At 44.0% G+C, this 22,350-nt stretch overlaps 4 protein-coding genes and 1 pseudogene across 6 annotated transcripts in view; 3 read left to right on the forward strand and 2 right to left on the reverse strand.

The window, feature by feature from the left end:
* Positions 1–22,350, forward strand: part of LOC309550683 (uncharacterized protein) — a 3,164,715-nt gene that overhangs the window by 2,821,801 nt on the left and 320,564 nt on the right. The gene's annotated exons all lie outside the window — the stretch shown is intronic.
* LOC309550793 overlaps positions 1–22,350 on the reverse strand; it is a 1,525,103-nt pseudogene that overhangs the window by 1,110,248 nt on the left and 392,505 nt on the right. The window lies entirely within an intron of this gene.
* The window catches only part of LOC309550764 (oocyte zinc finger protein XlCOF29-like), a 251,054-nt gene that overhangs the window by 168,913 nt on the left and 59,791 nt on the right, over positions 1–22,350 (reverse strand). The window lies entirely within an intron of this gene.
* The window catches only part of LOC309550693 (uncharacterized protein), a 217,615-nt gene that overhangs the window by 46,040 nt on the left and 149,225 nt on the right, over positions 1–22,350 (forward strand). The gene's annotated exons all lie outside the window — the stretch shown is intronic.
* Positions 5,481–7,853, forward strand: LOC309550055 (uncharacterized protein; the record flags this gene model as incomplete). Its single annotated transcript, XM_082250522.1, has 2 exons — positions 5,481–5,543; positions 6,646–7,853. The coding sequence occupies 2 exons, from the start codon at positions 5,481–5,483 to the stop codon at positions 7,603–7,605; spliced, it is 1,023 nt and encodes a 340-aa protein (XP_082106648.1). The 3' UTR covers positions 7,606–7,853.

Genomic DNA, 22,350 nt, shown 5'->3' on the forward strand with positions numbered 1-22,350 from the left:
GCCTAGCTACTCCTACGGAGCAAAGGTCAATAACCCCATTAGTGACAAATATGAAGAGGCGGCGACTGTCGGAGGACTCAGAGAAAGGAATTTTACAGGTAAGATTTTACAAAAATTCTGTTTTTTTTACCCCAAAAGGGTGTTTATTAAATAGCGGAATAGAAAAACAGTATACACATACAACGGGTGTATCTCACAGTCAAATATGCAAAGTATGCCGCAATTTAATTTTTTTCACCCCAAAAGGGTGTATATTGAATAGTGGAATAGAAAAAATTTATACAAAACGGTGTAATCTCACACGTACAAACACAGACTAGGCCCCGATTACAATTTTTTGTACCCTAAAGGGAGGAAGAGGAGTAGGAGGAGTTCGGAACAGGAGGCAAACTGAAGCGCCCTGCAATCCTCGGCGGTGGAAGATGCGCCAAACAAATTTAAAAGGTGTATCTCACACATACCGATACAGACTATGCCGCAATTTAATTTTTTTCACCCCAAAAGGGTGTATATTGAATAGCGGAATAGAAAAAAGGATATAAAATGGTGTATCTCACACGTACAAACACAGACTAGGCCCCGATTACAATTTTTTGTACCCTAAAGGCAGGATGAGGATGAGGAAGAGGAGTAGGAGGAGTTCGGAACAGGAGGCAAACTAAAGCGCCCTGCAATCCTCAGCGGAGGAAGGAGATGCGCCAAACAAATTTAAAAGGTGTATCTCACACGTGCCGATACAGACTATGCCGCAATTTAATTTTTTCCACCCCAAAAGGGTGTAGATTGAATAGCGGAATAGAAAAAAGTATATAAAACGGTGTATCTCACACATACAAACACAGACTAGGCCCCGATTACAATTCTTTGTACCCTAAAGGCAGGATGAGGAGTAGGAGGAGTTCGGAACAGGAGGCAAACTGAAGCGCCCTGCAATCCTCGGCAGTGGAAGGAGATGCGCCAAACAAATTTAAAAGGTGTATCTCACACGTACCGATACAGACTATGCTGCAATTTAATTTTTTTCACCCCAAAAGGGTGTATATTGAATAGTGGGATAGAAAAAAGTATATAGAAAGGTGTATCTCACATGTACCAATACAGACTATGCCGCAATTTAATTTTTTTCACCCCAAAAGGGTGTATATTGAATAGCGGAATAGAAAAAAGGATATAAAACGGTGTATCTCACACGTACAAACACAGACTAGGCCCCGATTACAATTTTTTGTACCCTAAAGGGAGGATGAGGAAGAGGAGTAGGAGGCGTTCGGAACAGGAGGCAAACTGAAGCGCCCTGCAATCCTCGGCGGTGGAAGATGCGCCATAAAAATTTGAAAGGTGTATCTCACACGTACCGATACAAACTATGCCGCAATTACATTTTTTTTACCCCAAAAGGGTGTATATTGAATAGCGGAATAGAAAAAAGTATATAGAAAGCTGTATCTCACACGTACAAACACAGACTAGGCCCCGATTACAATTTTTTGTACCCCAAAAGGGTGTATATTGAATAGCGGAATAGAAAAAAGGATATAAAATTGGTGATTTTTCAATAGCACATGTGAACACAGCAGTGTCTTATGTTTTATGTCACGGTCAGCAGCAGGGTATGAAGGGAAAAAAAAAAAAAATCCCCTTTAAATTTGTAATTTTTAAATAGCAGATTAGAACAGCATTTTGTAGTAAAATATAGCTGAACGCTGCACACAACAGACTTATAAAAATATTTTTTTTCTCCCTCCTCCTCCTCAGTGGGCTCAAGTGAGGGAAAAAAGATCGTTCACTGCACCACCCCCCACACAGCAAAATCGATGTAGATCGCTAACGGACGATTGTTCTGTCCTGTGTCTCCTAATCTCTCCCTGCCTACTCTCTCCAGCCTCTCCCTAAAATGCTCTTCTATCTTTCCCTGCCTACACTCCGACCTGTCCCTGCATTATTTTCGGGCACAATGTTTTTTTTCCCTGTCTTTCCCTAATCAGCAGCAGCCAGCACCGTTGTGTGTGCTCTCTCCCTACACTAGAACAGACAGACGCACAGCGCGCTGTGTCTCTAGCTTATAAAGACCTGGGTCACATGCTTCAGCTGGCCAATCACAGCCATGCCATTAGTAGGCATGCCTGTGATGGCTTCTATGGCACACCAGTTAAACGCTTGTTGATTGGCTGTTGAAAGCCTGCCATTAAAACCGCGCCATTACATACAAAACAGGAAATAAAATTACCGAACACGGATTTGAAACCCGAACATACAGTAAAGTTTTCGGGTCCGTGTCCGGGTAACAAAAATCAAATTATCCGGTACGGACCCGAATAATACAGTCCGTGTTCGCTCAACACTAATTATTATAAATAAAGTTATGTAAAATTTAAGTGATAGGTGATGATATTCAAGATGTTTTTAACCACTCTGCAACCGCTCACAGTAATACTACTGCGGCAGAGTGGTTCGTTATCGTCCAGCCACGTAGTATTAACGTGACTGGACACTCCCCCTTCTGGGCGGCGCTTGCGCGCCGCCGGAGGCTCGCTCCCGCTGTTTTCATTCACAGCGGGAGTCGGGCCAGGGGAGGAGCAGCGGCGATCGCCGCTGCTCTTACCCGATCGTCGGGGATCGAGTCTGGAGATCCGCCCGCTGTGTGTAAACACAGCGGGCGGATCTCCATAGTGACAGGGAGTGACAGATCGGACTGTTCAGCATAGCTGGACATCCGATCTGTCCATGAATCACTCAGTCACCTCCCCCCCTACACGTCAGTAAGCACCAGGCATACATTAACCCCTCCCTCTCCAATAAAATTAACCCCTTCCCTGCCAGTGTCATTTTTACAGTAACAGTGCATATTTATAGCACTGATTACTGCAGTAATGTCACTGGTACCCCCAAAAGTGTCAAAAATGTCAGTCAGGGGTCCGGTCTGTCCGCCGCAATGTCGCAGTCCCGCAAAAAAAAATCGCAGATCGCCGCCATTACGCGTTAAAAAAAAACACCAAAAATGACAGAAATCTTTCCCTTTGTTAGTAAACGCAATAACTTTTGCGCAAACCAATCAAAATACGCTTATTGCGATTTTTTTTACCAAACATATGTAGCATAAAACAAATTGGCCAAAAATTTTTAAAAAAATTGGTTTTTACATCTTTTTTGGGGGGAATTTCATATAAAAAAATGTTAAAAATATTGTTATTTTTTCAAAATAAACGCTCTTTTTTTGTTTATAGCGCAAAAAGTAAAAATCGCACAGGTGATCAAATACCACCAAAAGAAAGCTCTGTTTGTGGGGAAAAAAAGGACGTAAATTTCGTTTGGGTACGGCGTCGCACGACCGCGCAATTGTCAGTTGAAGTCGCACAGCGCCGAATCGCAAAAAGTGGCCTGGACGGAAGACAGCAAAATCCTCCGGTGGTAAAGTGGTTAAGTTATTCTGTGCTAGAAATGGTTAAGCAATATGGACAGGAGTAGGGGCACTTTTTAGGACAGCTTCACCTGCCATTAGTCCTCCTGGACAAAGATTGACAGTTTCCAATCCAAACACGTCAGTTGTCACCAGGTTAGGAGAGGCACCCTCTCTGTTTACATCTAAACAGTATCTGGCCCGCCATAGGGGCTCTTGGTCTCTGATGGTCCTCCTGACCTAGCTGCACTTACTTTTCTGACCTCAAAGAACTCCTATCACCTCACCATCTCACTGGTCAAGAAAAAAGTTTCCAAAAATGCAAACATCAAGAACACCCTACCGCTCTATACAATATCCTGGATACTCCAGATTCCTCCCCCACAGCTCTCTACTCCACCAGCAGCATCCTCCTGACATCCACTCCAATCCCTTCTCTTACTGCAGAGAGTAACAGTCAGTTAGCAGGCTGCCATAGTTCTAACAATCATCCTGATTAGTCGGAAAAGTCTGGCCAAAAGTTAGCAAGTTCCCCTTTCTGGACATCATGATGACTTTACATTGACCTCATAGCGCTGCCTCAGAGCAATCAAGTCAAAAGAAGGATTATTTTTATCATTCCTTATCTACAGATCAAAAACGAATCTAAAACAGTTCAGAATCAAAACCAACCCAACAGTGAAACAGGAATTTCTGACCCGGCAGGTTTAGAGGGTTCTGAAACCTAAAAATTGTAGCAAACACTAAACAAAACAGTCCAAACTAAATGTGTTCCTACAAGGGCAGTAGTTCTTAAAAGGACAGCAACCCTCCTATTACCCCCCTCACATCCACACCCTATTATTGTATGACCAATACCATCCAAATAATTCTTACTTTCATTTACAAAAATTATCCATTTACAAGAAGACCTGTATAGATCAAATGACGACACCAATGAGGATGGAGGAGGACAGGAGTCACATGACTGAGAAAATACTAAACCTCACCCTGGAGATCATCTACCTGCTGACCGGAGAGGTGAGGAGGATTCTGGGAGGTCACATGACATCACTCTTATCTCTAATAATAAAACACAGACCTGACAGCACGAATGGGGAGGATTCTGGGAGGGCATACGACATCACTCTTATCTCTACAAATAAAACACAGTTCTGACCGGAGAGGTGAGGAGGATTCTGGTATTCTAACATGATATTCCTTTTGGTTTTCCAATTCAGAGATTTTCTCTTCAGAAGCCAGGTGATCATATGACCATCACAGTGCCTCCATGTGACTCCCTAAAACCTGAGAGACACAACATGCAGAAGATTCTAGAAGTCACCAAGAAGATGATGGAGCTGCTGACACAAGAGGTGGGCAGTGCTGGGAATTCTGGCACATTATCCAGTAACAGACAAGGGATGTGTCTGGATGGTGACTGTATCATTGTGTGTGTCAGGTTCCTATAAGGTGTCAGGATGTCACTGTCTATTTCTCCATGGAGGAGTGGGAGTATTTAGAAGGACACAAGGATCTCTACAAGGATGTCATGATGGAGAATCAGCCGCCCCTCACATCACCGGGTAAGAGGAGACTTTATTGTAAAGGAGAGGGCAGTATGGAAGGTCCCCCTAGATCCCCCCCATCATCTGATAAACACATAGAAACAATGTATTCAGTCAGTGTGTGTGTTTCCTACAGATGGATCCAGTAATGGAAACCCACCAGACAGATGTCCCCGTCCTCTGTATTCCCGGTATTCCACACAGGAAGGTCACACCATCCCTCACCTTTATCAGGTAGATGAGGAACAATCACTGATAGTATCGGTAGAATCTGTACATTATCTGCATTGTTACAATTGATTTCATTTTTATTATATATTCAGAGTGGAAACCTGAGAGATTCTAAAGTTGAGGGTAAAGCAGAAGAAGAGGAGACGTATGTGAGGGATGATGAGCAATCTATAGAGGAAGATGGAATGATGAGGTCATTTTTTAAAGAGGACACTCCTACAGAGATCAGCACAGGTGGGTCATTAACACTAAATCTAAATACATCCCTCCATCCATACTGCTCACTGATTGGTCCAGAATAGGAAATGGACTGGCTGATATCAGCCTGTAATACCCTGGTCACTTTCCGGGGCGGTGTTCCCCGTTCTGTATTTCTCTCGGATAATCTTCCTTCTCTTTTCTGCAGACACAATTTATGAATATACTGGATTAGACTGGATTTATGTAGATTCTGGGGTTTGGCTGGCAGCAAAATGTTGGTTTTCACCATAGGCATTGTTCGAACTTGGCAGCTGGTTCATGTACCTTGGGTCCTCTGCCTCTTGCCTGGGTCTAGCAAGATCTATGAGAGAGAAATTCTCCCAGGTTACTTGCTGTGTTGTTTGCTAGCTGTGCCGGGTGGAGGGATATGTCTGTATAGCCTCAGACCCAAGTCACTGAGTGCAGTCTCAGAAGACGAGAGGAAGCGGTGTGGGACCTCTGCAGCTTGTTTCAAGTAAACATTTAAGCTTCCACTGATTACTGAATATCAATTTTATGAGTTCCGACTCTTACTTTGTATAGTTTACATTGCATATAATGTAGTCCTGATCCCTGCACTATGTTGTACGTTACATAGTTCTGATTTTATATAGTCCTAACTATTGTATCCTATATAGTATGTTGTTGCTCTCTACCCACTGCTATATATTAAAATAATATGTATTCCATTTTGTTACACCCATTGTCTACCAGCTGGACACTTTATATCTGATGATTTGATTGGAGCACAGACTTTTATAAGTTGATAATATGATAATATTCTCAAGCTTTGGAACCTTAAACAGAAAGTGACACTCATCCTATAATCCCCTCATCACTGTCACTTCTATAAAAGACAGTTCTCCTTGTTTCCTCACTCTCTGACTAAGGTCCATGAATAAAGAAATGAACTGGTAGGAGATCAGGGGACCCATTTACTAGTTACCTTGAGGGTGGAATTGTAATATCCTCAGAGACAAAGCTGCCTGATGTGGGTCCTGGTTTAGGGGAACCAATCTGCTCATGTCTAGTAATAATCTTTTTATTTCTATTTTAGTACATGAATGGGAGATGAGGGAAACCTCAGAGGATTTTCTCACTTTGTCTCCAGACTGTAAAGTAGAAGATGAGGACATCACACAGTATAGTCCAGGAGAAAACCCGGCTACCTCAAATGTCCATCCGGCACCACACAGTGTAGCTGGACCATTGTATTCCTCTTATCCTGAGGAACCTCAGACTGTGAGGGACGGTGCCGTACCATCGTATTCCTTTTATCCCAAGGAACCTCAGACTGTGAGGGACAGTGCCGTCCTTCCAATAGATAAGAGGTTTTCCTGTACTGAGTGCGGGAAGCAATTCCAATTTAAATCCAGTCTTAATGTACATAAAAGATCTCATACAGGTGAGAAGCCATATTCATGTCCTGAGTGCGGGAAATGTTTTTCAGCGAAGTCCAGTCTTTCCGTACATCAGAGATCTCACACGGTGAAAGAGCTGTATTCTTGTTCTGAGTGTGGGAAATGTTTATCAAGGAAATCCAATCTTTACATGCATCAGAGATCTCACACAGGAGAGAAACCGTATTCCTGTCCTGATTGTGGGAAATGTTTTATAGAGAAATTCAGTCTTGACAGACATCAGAGATCTCACACGGGGGAAAAACCATATTCATGTTCTGAGTGCAAGAAATGTTTTTCAGAGAAGTCCAAGCTTGACAGACATCAGAGATCTCACACAGGGAAAAAGCCGTATTCCTGTCCTGAGTGTGGGAAATGTTTTTTAGAGAAGTTTAATCTTTATAGTCATCAGAGATTGCACACGGGTGAGAAGCCATATTGCTGTTCTGAGTGTGGGAAATGTTTTCTACAAAAGACAGATCTTGTCAAACATCAGAGGTCTCACACGGGGGAAAAACCATATTCATGTCCTGAGTGCGGGAAATGTTTTGCAGATAAGTCCAATCTTTATAATCATCAGAGAACGCACACGGGAGAGAAGCCGTATTCCTGTGCTGAGTGCGGGAAAAGTTTTGTACAGAAATCAGCACTTGTCACACATCAGAGGTGTCACACAGGGGAAAAACCTTATTTCTGTCCAGAGTGTGGGAAATGTTTTTCACGGAAGTCCCATCTTTCCAAACATCAGAGATTTCACACAGAGTTGAAGTCATTTTCTTGTCCTGAGTGAGGGAATTGTTACTCTCTGAAGTCCTGTCCCCATGTACATCAGGGATCCAACACAACCCTCGATGTGTATTGGTGACTTGAGTGCAGGAAATATCTTCTATATGAAATTTACAGGTCATCACAGCTCCCATATGGAGAAGAAGCACACCGTGATATACACCTCAGATATACTTATAACACACTGCATTGTTACTGGTTGCAGGATGTTAAATGGCCACAAGATGGTATTGTTTTGCAGCTTAGCTATTACAGGATGTCGTCTAGCAATGCTAAGAATGTTGGGACTTCTATGCTGCAAGCCGGTGTTCTAAAATTTCATCGGACCCGTGAAAATTCCGGACCCTCGTCTCTTCCGGTGACGCTACGTCACCACCAGCTGGTGCGAGTGCCGGTGCGCATGCGCACAAGACATTTTCCAGGTCCGATGAAATTTTAAGACTTAGCGAGCAGCTGACTGAGAGGAGGCGGGGCTGGGGCACCGGGTATATGCGGTCCACCAACTCCACTTCCGGGTCTATGCGTTCCAGACATAGATCTTTTTTTTTGTTGTTTTCTTTTCTATCATTCCACACATTTACACACATTCCCTTACACACATCGAGAGAAATAATAAAATGTTTAATATTCATCGTAATCATTATTAGTATTTATATTAAGCAGAAAAGGGAAATGCATCATGGGAAATGCAGTGCTTCTGGACCCCTGCACAGTGTGTTGGTATGTGCTAAAAAAAAAAAAAGAGTGTCCGCCTTTCCGTTCCATTAAAGTAAAGGGATTGTGTGTAAATGTGTGGAATGATAGAAAAGAAAACAACAAAAAAAAGATCTGTCTGCAACGCATAGACCCGGAAGTGGAGTTGGTGCACCGCACATTCCCGGTGCCTCAGCCCCGCCTCCTCTCAGTCAGCTGTTCACTAAGTCTTAAAATTTCATTGGACCTGGAAAATGTCTTGTGCGCATGCACATCGGGGCTTTCACCAGCTGACGAGGGTCCGGAATTTTCATGGGTCCGATGAAATTTTAGAACACCGGATTTTTTCACTCAGATAATCTGGAACTGAGTGGGCAAAGGGGCAGGAGCCTTTAAAAAGGAAAAGCTCGGGAACAATCGGGGTAGAAAGGAGGAGACTGAGAGAGCTGGGATGGTGAGAAAAAAGTTCTTCAGATCCAGGAGGACACAGGCCGGATTGGATTGAGCCAGAGACTTGAACGGGAGATTCCAGATTGCTGAACCCACTGAGGGGCAAAAGATGGTCCTATAGTCAAAGAGATTGGATCAGTATTATCGGCATGACTTCATCCTAAGGAGAAGACAAAGGGGCCCCCCAACACTCAAGGTCATCACTTCGCCCTGCTACATCAAAGGACTGGATGAGAGAGTTCCTAACCCATACCACGCAATCATATGTTGCAGGCTTAGGTGTTATTTCAGCTCAGGATTTCCTACAGTACAGACTGCCACACAAAGATTCTAGAGCTCATTCAGTGCTTCCGCCTATCTCCAGTCATTGCTTGTTAATTCACTACATGCAGGATATTTAAGTGATAAGAAAAAGTGCGTTGATTAAATAGTGGGAAGCTGCTACCTTAGGGCTAAAATTAATGATATGGATAATGTGTATCAGGTGCGCTAACCAAATAACAAGTGAAAAATCATGTATGTGTCATTACATAGGTGATAAGGTCTATATTAAGACAATGCAATAATGCTATTAACTGGTGAAAATTGTGCAAAAGCAAATCAAAAAGTATATTCAACAATATACATTGAAAACACCAGTGAATATCAAACAAAAATGTCCATCCAAATGATAATGTGAAAAAACAGTCCCAATTGAATGCACACAAATATATAAAAAAAAGTCCAAATCCAAACTTTCTTGTGAAGAAACAGTTAAACTGAAAAGACCACATGAATGAGAATTCAGTGTCCCACCACCAGCTTAGCTTCTTACCAGAAGATTGGAATATAAGGGCGTGTATAGAAATAGCTCTGCTCCAGAAATCACACAGCAAAGGAAAGAGCCAAAAGGGTTTTAGCCGCTAATGTCTCCCAGATGGAAAAAAGAGTGGTTGGCCTCTTACCAAATAATGAATTATTCGGGCTGTGAACAAATATGCACTCCTGTCCTGTGCAAGATAAGGTGTAGGGTGGATATCTGGTAATTTCTCGTCTTTCTTGTCCCGTCTCCGGGCTCCGCCTATCTCCAGTCATTGCTCGTTAATTCACTACATGCAGGATATTAGCACTAATGCTTTCTGCATCCCTTAAAGGCAGGAATTTTGAATGCATTCCATTTCAGGCCTATTCTATCCAAGGAAGAAGCCCGGTTCTGCACTTAAAGAGACCAGCCTGTGCTAAATTCTACTCCCACCCCCTTATCACCTCAAGCAATCTCTACAATAATCTGATGTCCATTAAGTGACTACCCAAGTTTATTGTCCGCTATTAAAGAGGAACTCGGCTTGCTTTTTCACCATCTCTCAGAAGTGCCATTTCTCACACAAAGAGATTACATCTCTACTATGCACTAACGTAAGGGCCCCATCAAGCCGGCAGAAGATTCTTTCTCATATTTTGTGATTGGTTCTCTATATTCTCTATGGGATATTTCTTATCCTAATCATCAGAGAGGTAAATCCTAAATTCCAGTTCAGGCCTATTCTATCCAAGAAAGGAACACGTTTCACAAGCCCAGTTCTGCACTTAACCTCTTCTGGACCGCCCCATGCAGATATACTGTGGCAGGGTAGCCCTCCTGCGTGAAATCACATACCTATACCTAATTTCAAGCACTGGGTCTGGGGCATTTGCGCGCGCCAGCCACAACCTGATCACAGTGGGAGCCAATCAGCAGGTCCGGTGGACCCGATGTTCACCAGGACCCCGCGATCATTTTCAGGAGAGGCAGAACCGTGGTCTGCCTCTGTAAACAAGGCAGACCTCCGTTCTGTTAGAGGGGAAGATGGAGATCTTGTGTTTCTGCTAAGCAGGAACACAGATCTCTGTCTTCCCCCAGTCAAAGCACCCCCCTCACAGTTAGAAAGCACTCCCGGGGAATACATTTAACCCTTTGATCGCCCCTGATGTTAACCCCTTCTCTGCCAGTATCATTAGTACAGTTACAGTGAACATTTTTAGCACTGATCACTGTGTTAATCAGGGTTCATACACATTTTTACCAATAAAATTCCATGACTTTTCCATGACATCACGTAAATATTCATGACCTAAAGTTTCATGAAATGTCTATGCATACATGTTAAATAAGAAGAAAATCCATGTCACACCCAGCATATTTTTACTAAAATAAATGACAAGCTTTGTAGTGTACAGTACCTCTGCAGTTAGGGTTTCGTTTCTGGATACAGCGTGACTCAAAATGGTCCCTTGTTTTACAGTGGAAGATGAAATGGAAGCACCGCTGCCGCAGCTGGGAGCCGGTGTCACTTCAGGCGCACGGGTGAAAAAGCCAGCGATCGGATTGGAAGCTGTCGAGCACGCAGCTGCAGACTGGTGCTTCGCACCTTTAGCGTGGCTACACAGCGCTGCCTCTCCCATGTTCGAAATGTCAAACGTTTTACGACACACACTGTACATTTAGCACGTCCCGGGTCCTGATCTTTCTCCAGCCACCTCTCATATTTTACATCATGAAGCCATACATTTTAAAGCTGCATTTCCCTGGCATTGCTACCCTGTGAACACACTAACTTTAGCTGAAACTGTGTTACCCCCATAAAGTTAACTTGTAATTTGACCAATATACTGTAATTGGAGAAAGAAGATTAATGGCCGCTCCTGCTTGGGGAAAAAGCTTCAGTTTAGGCAGTCATGATGGAGGTGCACCCGGACTGGTATGGATGGCACAGTCAGATGCACAAAATGCGGCGCTTACTCTTTAGGCCCAAGCCACAGTCATGATGGAGGTGCAGGTGGACTGGTATGGATGGCACAGATGCGGTGCTTACTCTTGTCTATACTCAGGGGTCAAGTCCTGGGAAAAAAAGTGTGGGGCTCTGGACATGATACAGGAGGTGGTCAAAGGCTGCAGACATGGTACAGGAGATGGTCAGAGGTTGCAGACATGGTAGAAGAAATGGTCAGAGACTGTGGACATGATACAAGAGATGGTCAGAGACTGCGGACATGATACAAGAGATGGTCAGAGACTGCGGACATGATACAAGAGAAGGTCAAGAACTGCGGACATGATAGAAGATAGAAGAGCACTAGGGAGGCCGGAGAGCACAGGGGGAAGAAGAGAGCACTGGAGGAGCTGAATGGGACGGAGGGGGGGGACTGGAGAGAATTAAGGGGGGGTTTGGAAAGCATTGCAGGGGGGTTGGAAGGCGCAGGGGGTGGAAGCAGGGAAAACCAGGGGGATGGAGAGCACAGGGGGAGGGGGGGGGGGACTGGAGAGCACTGTCTGGGGGGAACTGGAAATAACTGAGGGGGGAGCCAGGGAGCACAGAGGGGTGGAGAGCACTGGGGGAGCCAAAGAGCATGGGGGGAGATGAAAAGCACTGTAGGGAGCTGAAGAGCACTGGGGGGGCTAAAGAGCACTGAGCGGGCTAAAGAGCACTGAGCGGGCTAAAAAGCACTAGGGGGGTTAATAGCACTGAGGGGGGGGGGCTAAAGAGCACTGAGGGGGGCCAGCAAAGGAAGTTGTATAGGAGGGGGATGGGGCAGATGCATATAGATTAATTGAACTTTCCATATTCCTCCTGCAGCCGCTGAGAGGTAACAAGCATTCAGCGACAGCATGAGGAATAAATATGGAAAGTTCAATTCATCTCTATTCAGCTGCCCCATGCCATCCCCCTCCTATCCAGCACACAAAACGAGACTCCTCAGGCACTGACCTTCTTCCTGCCGCTGCCTTCTAAGAAGTTCTTCACACGGAGATGCAGACACCGGCCTGACACCCATCAGTGCGGCGATGCGGGCGGCCCGGCGGACACCGGCCTGACACCCCCCCCAGTGCGGCGATGCGGGCGGCGGGCGGACACCCCCCAGTGCGGTGATGCGGGCGGCCACCGGCCTGATACCCCCCCCCCCCCCCCCCCAGTGCGGCCTGACACCCCCCAGTGCGGCGATCCGGGTGGTCCGGCTGACAACCCCCAGTGCGGCGATCCAAGTGGCCCGGCTGACACCACCCAGTGCATGCACCCCCCTAACTCCCCCCCCCCACTGGTACACCCCTGGGAGCGGGACAGTAAGTGCACTTCTCAGTTTCAGGTTTCAGCAGATCAATCCGCCGCAGAGTTTCCAGCCTGTCACGATCTATTCATATTGAAGAGACCAGTGACCAGGCTTCAGCTGTGCAGTGCGCTGCGGCTGATTAATCCGCCTAAACCCCAAACAGAGAAAATAGTCCACTTACTGTCCCCCGCTCCCACAGAATACAGGGGGCATTTTCTAAATTAAATAGTTGCACGAAATTCCATGACTTTTCCAAAACTTAGTGGGGTTTACTCATTTTCCATAACTTTTCCAGGCCTGGAAAGTGTCATGTCAAAATCCCATGACTTTTCCAGGATTTTCATGACCGTATGAACCCTGGTTAATGTCACTGGTCCCCAAAAAAGTGTCAATTACTGCCTGATTTGTCCGCCGCAATGTCGCAGTCCCGTTAAATATCGCTGATCGTTGCCATTACTAGTAAAAAGTTAATAAATTTTAAAAAAAATTTAAAATATCCCATAGTTTGTAGATGCTATAACTTTTTCGCAAACTAATCAATATACACTTATTGGGATTTTTTTTTACCAAAAACATGTAGCAGAATACATATTGGCCTAAAACTGATAACATTTTATTTTTTTATTGGGAAAGTTTTATAGCATAAAGTAAAAAATATTTTTTGTTTTCAAAATTGTCAGTTTTTTTTGTTTATAGCGCAAAAAATAAAAACCACAGAAGTGATTAAACACCACCAAAAGAAAGCTCTGTTTGTGGGAAAAAAAAGGACATCAATTTTTATTGGGTACAGCATTGCACGACTGGGCAATTGTCAGTTAAGGTAAGGAAGTGCCAAATTGCAAAAAAAATGGCCTGGTCATGAAGGGGTAAACCTTTCCGGGGCTTAAGAGGTTAAAGTGACATGCTTATGCTTAATTCTGCTACTTTGCTCTTACCAGCTTAAGAAATCTCTATAATCATCTAATGTCCTTAAAGTCCCCATTTTGTTGCCGACTATTAAAGAGGAACTCTGCTTGCTTTTTCACCATCTCTGGGGAAGTGCCATTTCTTATCCAAAGAGATTACACCTCTACTGTGCACTAGCGTAAGGGCCCCATCAAGCCGGCAGAAGAGTATTTCCCATATTTTGTGATTGGTTTTCTATGAGACATTTCTTATCGTAATCATCAGAGAGGTAAATCCTGACTCACTACCCACCAGTGAGCTTGCGTAATATGTCTTGCTCTTTTCTTTTCTGCTCACTTGGGGGGAAAACCTCTCAGTAGGACAGCTAACGTTTAAACTCCTGCAGGACGGTTGGGTCTACTTAAAGTGGCACTGTACTGTGTTGTATTGTATTGTTTATTCCTTATATGTGTTTTTTTTCTTGTGTACATAAGACGTTGACTTTTTCGTGATTATACTACTGCTAATCTGACCTCAATATAATCTGAATAATTGTTCTTCAAAAGTTGTGTGTTTATTTTTTGAGTGACATCTGGTTAAAGTATTACGGTGGTGTCAGCAGGGTCTGTGCTTTAACCAGGGCTCAAATACTCACTGGCTCCTGAGGGGGTAGTGTTATATACTGCATGGCTGATCTTCATCATGTAGGATATAGTTCATAAAGACATCAGAGTTCACCAGAGACATTTATGAAGTATTCTGCCGTGTTGGCCATTGAAAGCAGTGGAAAAGAAATTAAGCCATTACCTTTTAATGATGTAAATTATGTATTGTAAGCTTTCACAAACACTAAGGCTCCTTTCACACGGCCGCTCCGTGTGTCCGCAAATCATCCCATCCGTTTGCGGATGATTTGCGGACATAATGTAAGTTAATGGCACTGCGGGTGTCAGCGGAATACCATCCGCTGACACCCGATTTTCCTCCTTTCAGTTCTGTTCCGTTTTTACGAATGGAACAGAACCCCATTTTTCCTTCCGTGTAAAAAACGGAAAGGAAGGAAATCCGCTGACATCCGCAGTGCCATATACTTACATTATGTCCGCATATCATCCGCTCCGTGGAAAAAAAAAAAAAAAAAGTCCCGCAGGGGACCTTTCACACGGAGCGGCCGTGTGAAAGGAGCCTTAGAGGTCTATTTTTTTAAATTCATTGAACGAATATGACACATATCTGCCCAGTCATGACGCATATTGACCGTATTTTATTTACTATAATAATCATCAGCTCCTTCTAGTGGCACCTTACATTATAGACTCTAGATGAAGCTACACTCTAGCATTGTTAGGCTCCTCCCTGGAGCACCAGAGCACTAAATAGTGGAAGTGGTGCTCAGGGCAGCCCAGGAGACTTTCTTCTCCCCTTACCTTCTCTGGATGCTGGGCCGCTTTTGCTCATGTGAAGTGCAGCCAGGAACATCAGGAGTATTGCGGTACCTGTGTCTATGTTGAGTGGCACAGCCATGCATCCAGAATATACAGTGCCTTGCGAAAGTATTCGCCCCCCCCTTGAACTTTGCGACCTTTTGCCACATTTCAGGCTTCAAAACATAAAGATATAAAACTGTAATTTTTTGTAAAGAATCAACAACAAGTGGGACACAATCATGAAGTGGAATGAAATTTATTGGATATTTCAAACTTTTTTAACAAATAAACTGAAAAATTGGGCGTGCAAAATTATTCAGCCCCTTTACTTTCAGTGCAGCAAACTCTCTCCAGAAGTTCAGTGAGGATCTCTGAATGATCCAATGTTGACCTAAATGACTAATGATGATAAATAGAATCCACCTGTGTGTAATCAAGTCTCCGTATAAATGCACCTGCACTGTGATAGTCTCAGAGGTCCGTTTAAAGCGCAGAGAGCATCATGAAGAACAAGGAACACACCAGGCAGGTCCGAGATACTGTTGTGGAGAAGTTTAAAGCCGGATTTGGTAAAAAAAATATTTCCCAAGCTTTACACATCCCAAGGAGCACTGTGCAAGCGATAATATGGAAATGGAAGGAGTATAAGACCACTGCAAATCTACGAAGACCTGGCCGTCCCTCTAAACTTTCAGCTCATACAAGGAGAAGATTGATCAGAGATGCAGCCAAGAGGCCCATGATCACTCTGGATGAACTGCAGAGATCTACGGATGAGGTGGGAGACTCTGTCCATAGGACAACAATCAGTCGTATACTGCACAAATCTGGCCTTTATGGAAGAGTGGCAAGAAGAAAGCCATTTCTTAAAGATATCCATAAAAAGTGTAGTTTAAAGTTTGCCACAAGCCACCTGGGAGACACACCGAACATGTGGAAGAAGGTGCTCTGGTCAGATGGAACCAAAATTGAACTTTTTGGCATCAATGCAAAACGTTATGTTTGGCGTAAAAGCAACACAGCTCATCACCCTGAACACACCATCCCCACTGTCAAACATGGTGGTGGCAGCATCATGGTTTGGGCCTGCTTTTCTTCAGCAGGGACAGGGAAGACGGTTAAAATTGATTGGAAGATGGATGGTGCCAAATACAGGACCATTCTGGAAGAAAACCTGATGGAGTCTGCAAAAGACCTGAGACTGGGACGGAGATTTGTCTTCCAACAAGACAATGATCCAAAACATAAAGCAAAATCTACAATAGGATGGTTCACAAATAAACCAGGTGTTAGAATGGCCAAGTCAAAGCCCAGACCTGAATCCAATCGAGAATCTGTGGAAAGAACTGAAAACTGCTGTTCACAAACGCTCTCCATCCAACCTCACTGAGCTCGAGCTGTTTTGCAAGGAGGAATGGGCAAAGATTTCAGTATCTCGATGTGCAAAACTGATAGAGACATACCCCAAGTGACTTACAGCTGTAATCGCAGCAAAAGGTGGCGCTACAAAGTATTAACTTAAGGGGGCTGAACAATTTTGCACGCCCAATTTTTCAGTTTTTTATTTGTTAAAAAAGTTTGAAATATCCAATAAATTTCGTTCCACTTCATGATTGTGTCCCACTTGTTGTTGATTCTTCACAAAAAATTACAGTTTTATATCTTTATGTTTGAAGCCTGAAATGTGGCAAAAGGTCGAAAAGTTCAAGGGGGCCGAATACTTTCGCAAGGCACTGTACATGGAGAAACACCAAGTGCTGTGATCACTTGGTGTGAGTGTTCTTCCCCACAGGCACCCCAGATGTGCATGCTTGCAGTCTGGACATCTACTGGTAGATACAATGTCTGGTCAAATATGTACCTGGTGCCCTCTCTGCTGACCAGAATTGCTGTCAGTCTCACTACATGGAGCAGCAGACCTTATGTCTTCTAGGGGGAAGAGAGATGAGGTATATCTCTCTTTTTGGGGCTTTGGCTTTTTTCACCTATAGGGTATTTCTGCTACCTCTGGGGCAACTTTCCTCCAATTTTTGTGTGATTATAGAGGAATAGCTTGGCTGTGGGACGTTATTATGTAGGCAACAGAGGCAGATTACTTTTTTTCTCTTCTTTTACTGGAAGTGGAGCAGGTGAAAGACTCTACCCCCAGGGACTCTACATTGCCCCAGGGAGTTTACTCAGAGAGGGTGTATGCTTCAGGTAGAGCTAGCAATCTCTTATCCGAAGTTCCTAAAGCCAGAAATTATCGGGCACTTTGGTTCCGTCAGGGAGTAGGGCAAGCTCATGGCTTTAACAGCCTGCTTTTTCTTCTACTTCAACAAGACGTTTCCTTTACTACACTCAATTTCACTGATGAGGATAACATATTTATATTTCACCCGGGGATAAAAAAATATTAATGTACCAAACAGGATTGAGTTATCAGAATCCAATTTTATTTCCAGAAGACCTAAAATATGACTTCTTAGTCATATAGCACCATCTGGTGAATAGGTACAGTTAACGCTTAAACAAACATTTGGTTAATCTATCAAAGTACTTTTCAATTAGATGTGGATAAATATTTTGAAATACACCCTCTAGGCTAGTCATTAGGAAAGAGAATTTGGGGAATAAAAGGAAAGTTCAGAGAGAAAAGGGATCATAATTGATTGGTCACCATCATAAACACACTTCATCGATCATCATCACCATCGCGATCACTGAGTCTTCCAACCAGTCGCTGTCTGTTTCGATCTTCATGCTCTCTTGATCTAAGTTTCTGTTGATCAACTTCCTTGAATGCCCGGACCTCCTCTACTGTCATCACAGTGGCGGTCTTACAATCCCCAATAGATCAGTTTTCAGAGAGCGGTTAAAAGGTGGCTGAGAGGCAAAAAATCACCAAGAGTTTTAACAATGATAAGCCTCACTTTATTTTTTTCTGTTGAGAGAGCACATAGGGTGCCATTCAAAGCCCCTCCACCAGGGGGTAACAATAGATCATTCCTGTTAAAGCTGCTGCATTATAAAGACAGAGACACTATTTTAAAGCTTGCCAGACAACAACCCAATTTGGAATTTCAAGGGACTAAAATTTCCATTTATCCGGACTTTTCATCAACTGTACAGAAACAGAGAGCAAAGTATAAGGTAATTAAAAAAGCCTTCGGGATATTCCTTTGAATTACTCTGTTATATCCTGCAAAATTACGGGTTGTGGTGAATGGAACTGTGCATTTCTTTGATAATCCTACTGCAGTAACTAACTGGTTAGACCATCAAGAGAGACATTTTAGGGCGACAGCGGATTGAAGGGTTAATTCCCATAGGACACAGTAGAAATATGCGTACTATTCCCTATATATATTTAGACGGAGCCTGTCAGAAGCCATACAGGAATTAGATGTTAATTAGTCTTAACTTTTGTTTCTTATGTATGACAGCTGATGTATGTTGTGAGTGTCATCTAGGAAGTAAGTCGGGCGCAGCACTCATAATTTTTCCCTTGCTCACTTTACCCTGTAGGGGTACCTTTTTTATCTGGCTCCTTAGGGGGCCTGCTGGAAATATTTTGTGCATATGCTTTTTGTCCCCCTTCCCTTTTTTTTTTTTTTTTGTGCGTTTTGGTTGTTTGTAAGTTTTTTTTGTGTGCGTTTTGGTTGTTTGTGCGTTTCTTTTTTTAATTTTTTTTTGTGCGTTTTGGTTGTTTGTGCATTTTTTTATTTTTTTTGCCTATGTAAAATTAGGGTTATGTCTGCCAATGGATTGGTACAGGATCTGAGATATTTGATTATCATGAATTATATATAGAAGATATAAATGACTAAGTTTACAGAATCTATTCTCTCATGGAATGTGCGAGGTGTACATAATGTGAAGAAACAAACTGCTCTATCAAGCCTTTAAGCAAGTCCGAGAACAGAGCACCCCAGCAGAGGGGTTGTGAAGACTATGGAGGCTGGAAACGAGAGAGAAGGTGTTACAGTCTGGTGGGGTAATTTGCATAAAGGCTATTCTCAAGCTCACTTGGGGTCTGCTAGGTCCCTTTGTCGTCTTGGAGATTGATTCCCATCAACATGAAGCAGGGGTGGAGTTGGCCCCGGAGACAGTGCCTACCAAAGCCCTGTCCTGGAATGGAGGGAAAGTCAGTAAGTCTCCAGAATGTCACTGATTATCCAGTCATTTTGAGGCCTCCAGTGCTGATTGGGCAAGTGAGCATAGCCACTCCAGTGACCCCCGATGTAAATGACTGAAAGAGGAGAGGTACCGCTCAGTGATCTGGAGGATCTCAGAGAGCAACTTGCTGAGCTGAAGAAGCCAGGAGTCATTTGGGAATCCAGGAGCCCTTATGCTTCCCCTATTAAGGAGGTGAGGAAGAAAAATGGGTAAAAAAAAAAAGATAGGTATTGACTACAGAATCTCGACCAGAAGGATTATTCCTAATCAGTACACTACCCCCATATTGATGGTGCCCTTCAATATTTGTCGGGGGCAAAGTGGTTCAATGTGTTAGACTTGAAGTGTGGAAACTATCGGACCGCTATGCACCCTGATGATAGAGAGAAGGAAGCATTTATTTGCCGTTGGGGTTCTTCAAGTTTAACAGGATGCCCCAGGGACTGTGGGGGGGCTCTTGCTATGTTCCAATGGCTGATGGAGTACTTAGTTGGTGGCATGAACCTGATTGTGGTCCTTGTGTACTTAGATGATATCATTGTCTTTTGAAGGCCCTTAGAAGTGCACGAAGCAAGGCTCAAGAAGCCAAGTGAGACATGGGTTTGGAAGTTGAAAGAGTCTAAATAAGAGCAGTGGACCCCCCAGCGTGAGAAAGCTTTCCATCACATCAACAGAAGCACTGGTACTGGCCTATGCAGACCCAGCCAAGCCATACAAGCTTCATGTGGATGCCAGTTGAGAAGGGTTGGGCGGGGTGCTATACCAGGAGCAAAGTGGTGAGCTACACCCCATAGCGTGAGTCAAAGCATACCCCGTCTGACTAAAACTCTTCTGTACTCAAGCTGGAGTTTCTGACCCTAAAGTGGGCTGAAGAAGACAAATTGAAAGATTATTTGTACAAAGCCTCCATGGTGAAGACAGATAATCATTCTCTGACATATTTACTGTCATCAGCTAAGATGGATGCTACCAGACATCGATGGTTGGCTGCCCTGTCTGGGTTCCAGTTCAGTTTAAAGTACTGACCAGGAGCAGGGAATCGGGATGCTGATTCTTTGTCCTGAAGGCCTCACAGTCTGGCCAAAGGCTCAAATGGTTTGACTCATGTGAAATCAGGAGTGCTAGCTCTGTGCCAGGGTACTGCACATCATCACAAGGGGGCTATTGGAGCAGAAGCTATTGGAGCTACCCCCTCCGGAGTACCCAAGTGTTACTGTGATCTGACACAAGTGAGAAGTATGGGGGCTTACTCAATTGCCAAAAAAGAATCTGAAGATGGATATGGAGTGGGGACTTATTGTGCCATCTGACCCTAGAAGCGTTGACTAAGCAAAACCCAATTTTAATGCTAAAGAGCTCTGTTACAAATTCCAAAATAGTTCACAGAGAATGGCACTGGTTACAGGTACTAGATAGCCTCCTGTATAGAAGGGGCCCTTCAGGGATCTCTGAAGAAAAGTGACAGTTATTCCTCCCAGAGAAACTCCAACAGATTGTACTGGCTGCAATCCATGATGAGCATGGACACTCAGGCCCAGATAGGACTTTTAGGTTACTCAGGGACTGGTTCTATGGGCCTAACATGAGAGCAGATGTGGTGAGCTACTGGCACGCTTGTTTACCATGCATCCAAAGGACGACCTTGCCAGCCAAAGCTGCACCCATGGGATATTTACAAAGTCAAGGGTCTATGGAACTAGTTTGCACTGACCTTCTGTGCCCTGAACTCGATGCTGGTGGGAGAAGCAATGTTCTGGTGGTGCCTGACCATTTCACCTAATATGCTTAAGCCTATCCCACCAAAGACCAACAAAGCCATCATGGTGATGAAGGTTTTAGTGGAAAAGTTCTTTGTGCACGCAAACCTGCCTAAACAAATATACTCTGATCAAGGCAGAGACTTTGAGAGAAAACTTGTGCGTAAGCTATGCCAACTTCTGGGCATACAGAAATCCAGAACTTCTCCATACCACCCACAGGGAGATCTTCAGCCTGAAAGGTTCAATGCACCTTCTTGAACATGCTAGGAACTTTACCTTTTGAGAAGATACAGCATTGGGGCAACCGCATTGCCGCCATTGTCCATGCCCAAAACGGCACGATGAATGATGCCACTGGGTACTCCCCCTACAGACTGATATTTGAAAGAGAAGCTCAATTACTAGTTGATCTGGCTTTTGGAATGTCCATAGATCACACATCCCTAGCCTTTTGTAAGGGATATATTGATCGATTATGGAAAAACTTGAAACATGCTTATGAGAAAGCCATAGAGACTGCTACAACTTGAGAGCAAAGGAACAAAAGGAACTTTGATCTTAAACTAAAAGTGCAAGACCTCCAGCCTTCCTCCTCTTGTTTGGGGGTCATAAATCCCTTTTTCAACCAATTCATTATATTAATTTGACTTCCAGTTATTGTTATTTGCTTTGTGGGTTCCTATGAATTCATTTTACTGCATTATCTCTCTCACCTTGAGTTACACCTGTGTCTGTTATAGCCTGTTTGACCTAATATTAATATGTCAGTGTCAGAGGTGTTGGGGAGCTTTTAGGTTCAGAGCAGCCAATAGGGACAAGCAACCTCCAGCGGCAGGGAGGTGATGAGGGAGTGAAGTGGGGGAAAAGGAAGTGAAGTGGGGGTCAACAGCTAAAAAGGAGAATGGGGGGAGGTATAGAGGGGGATGGGGAGGTAATGAGGGGGAAGAGGTAGTGAGGAGGAAAAAGGGGTGAGGAGGGGGGTATGGCAGTAAAGAGGGGGTAAGGGAGGTACATTTGGAAAGGGAGGAGGATAGGAAGGTGAAGGGGAAAGGGGGTTAAAGAGGGGGGGGGCAAGGCAATGGAGAGGGAAAGAAGGGGAATATGGAATGTAATTAGGGACATGGGGGTGAAATAAGGTACATGGGGGAATTTGCTCCTATAAGTGGACAGCTGGCAGTGACATGCTCAATGCAGAGAGGAAGTTGAGAGCAGTGCCCCAGCTAGGTGGTGGGACATAAAAAAAGGCCACCCTCCTCTTTTCACCAGGAAACCACACAGCACCCTCAATCCCTCTTCTTCCACCACACACAG

This window comes from Pelophylax lessonae (genome assembly GCF_965119305.1).
Source record: "Pelophylax lessonae genome assembly, chromosome: 3".
Lineage (NCBI taxonomy): Eukaryota > Metazoa > Chordata > Amphibia > Anura > Ranidae > Pelophylax > Pelophylax lessonae.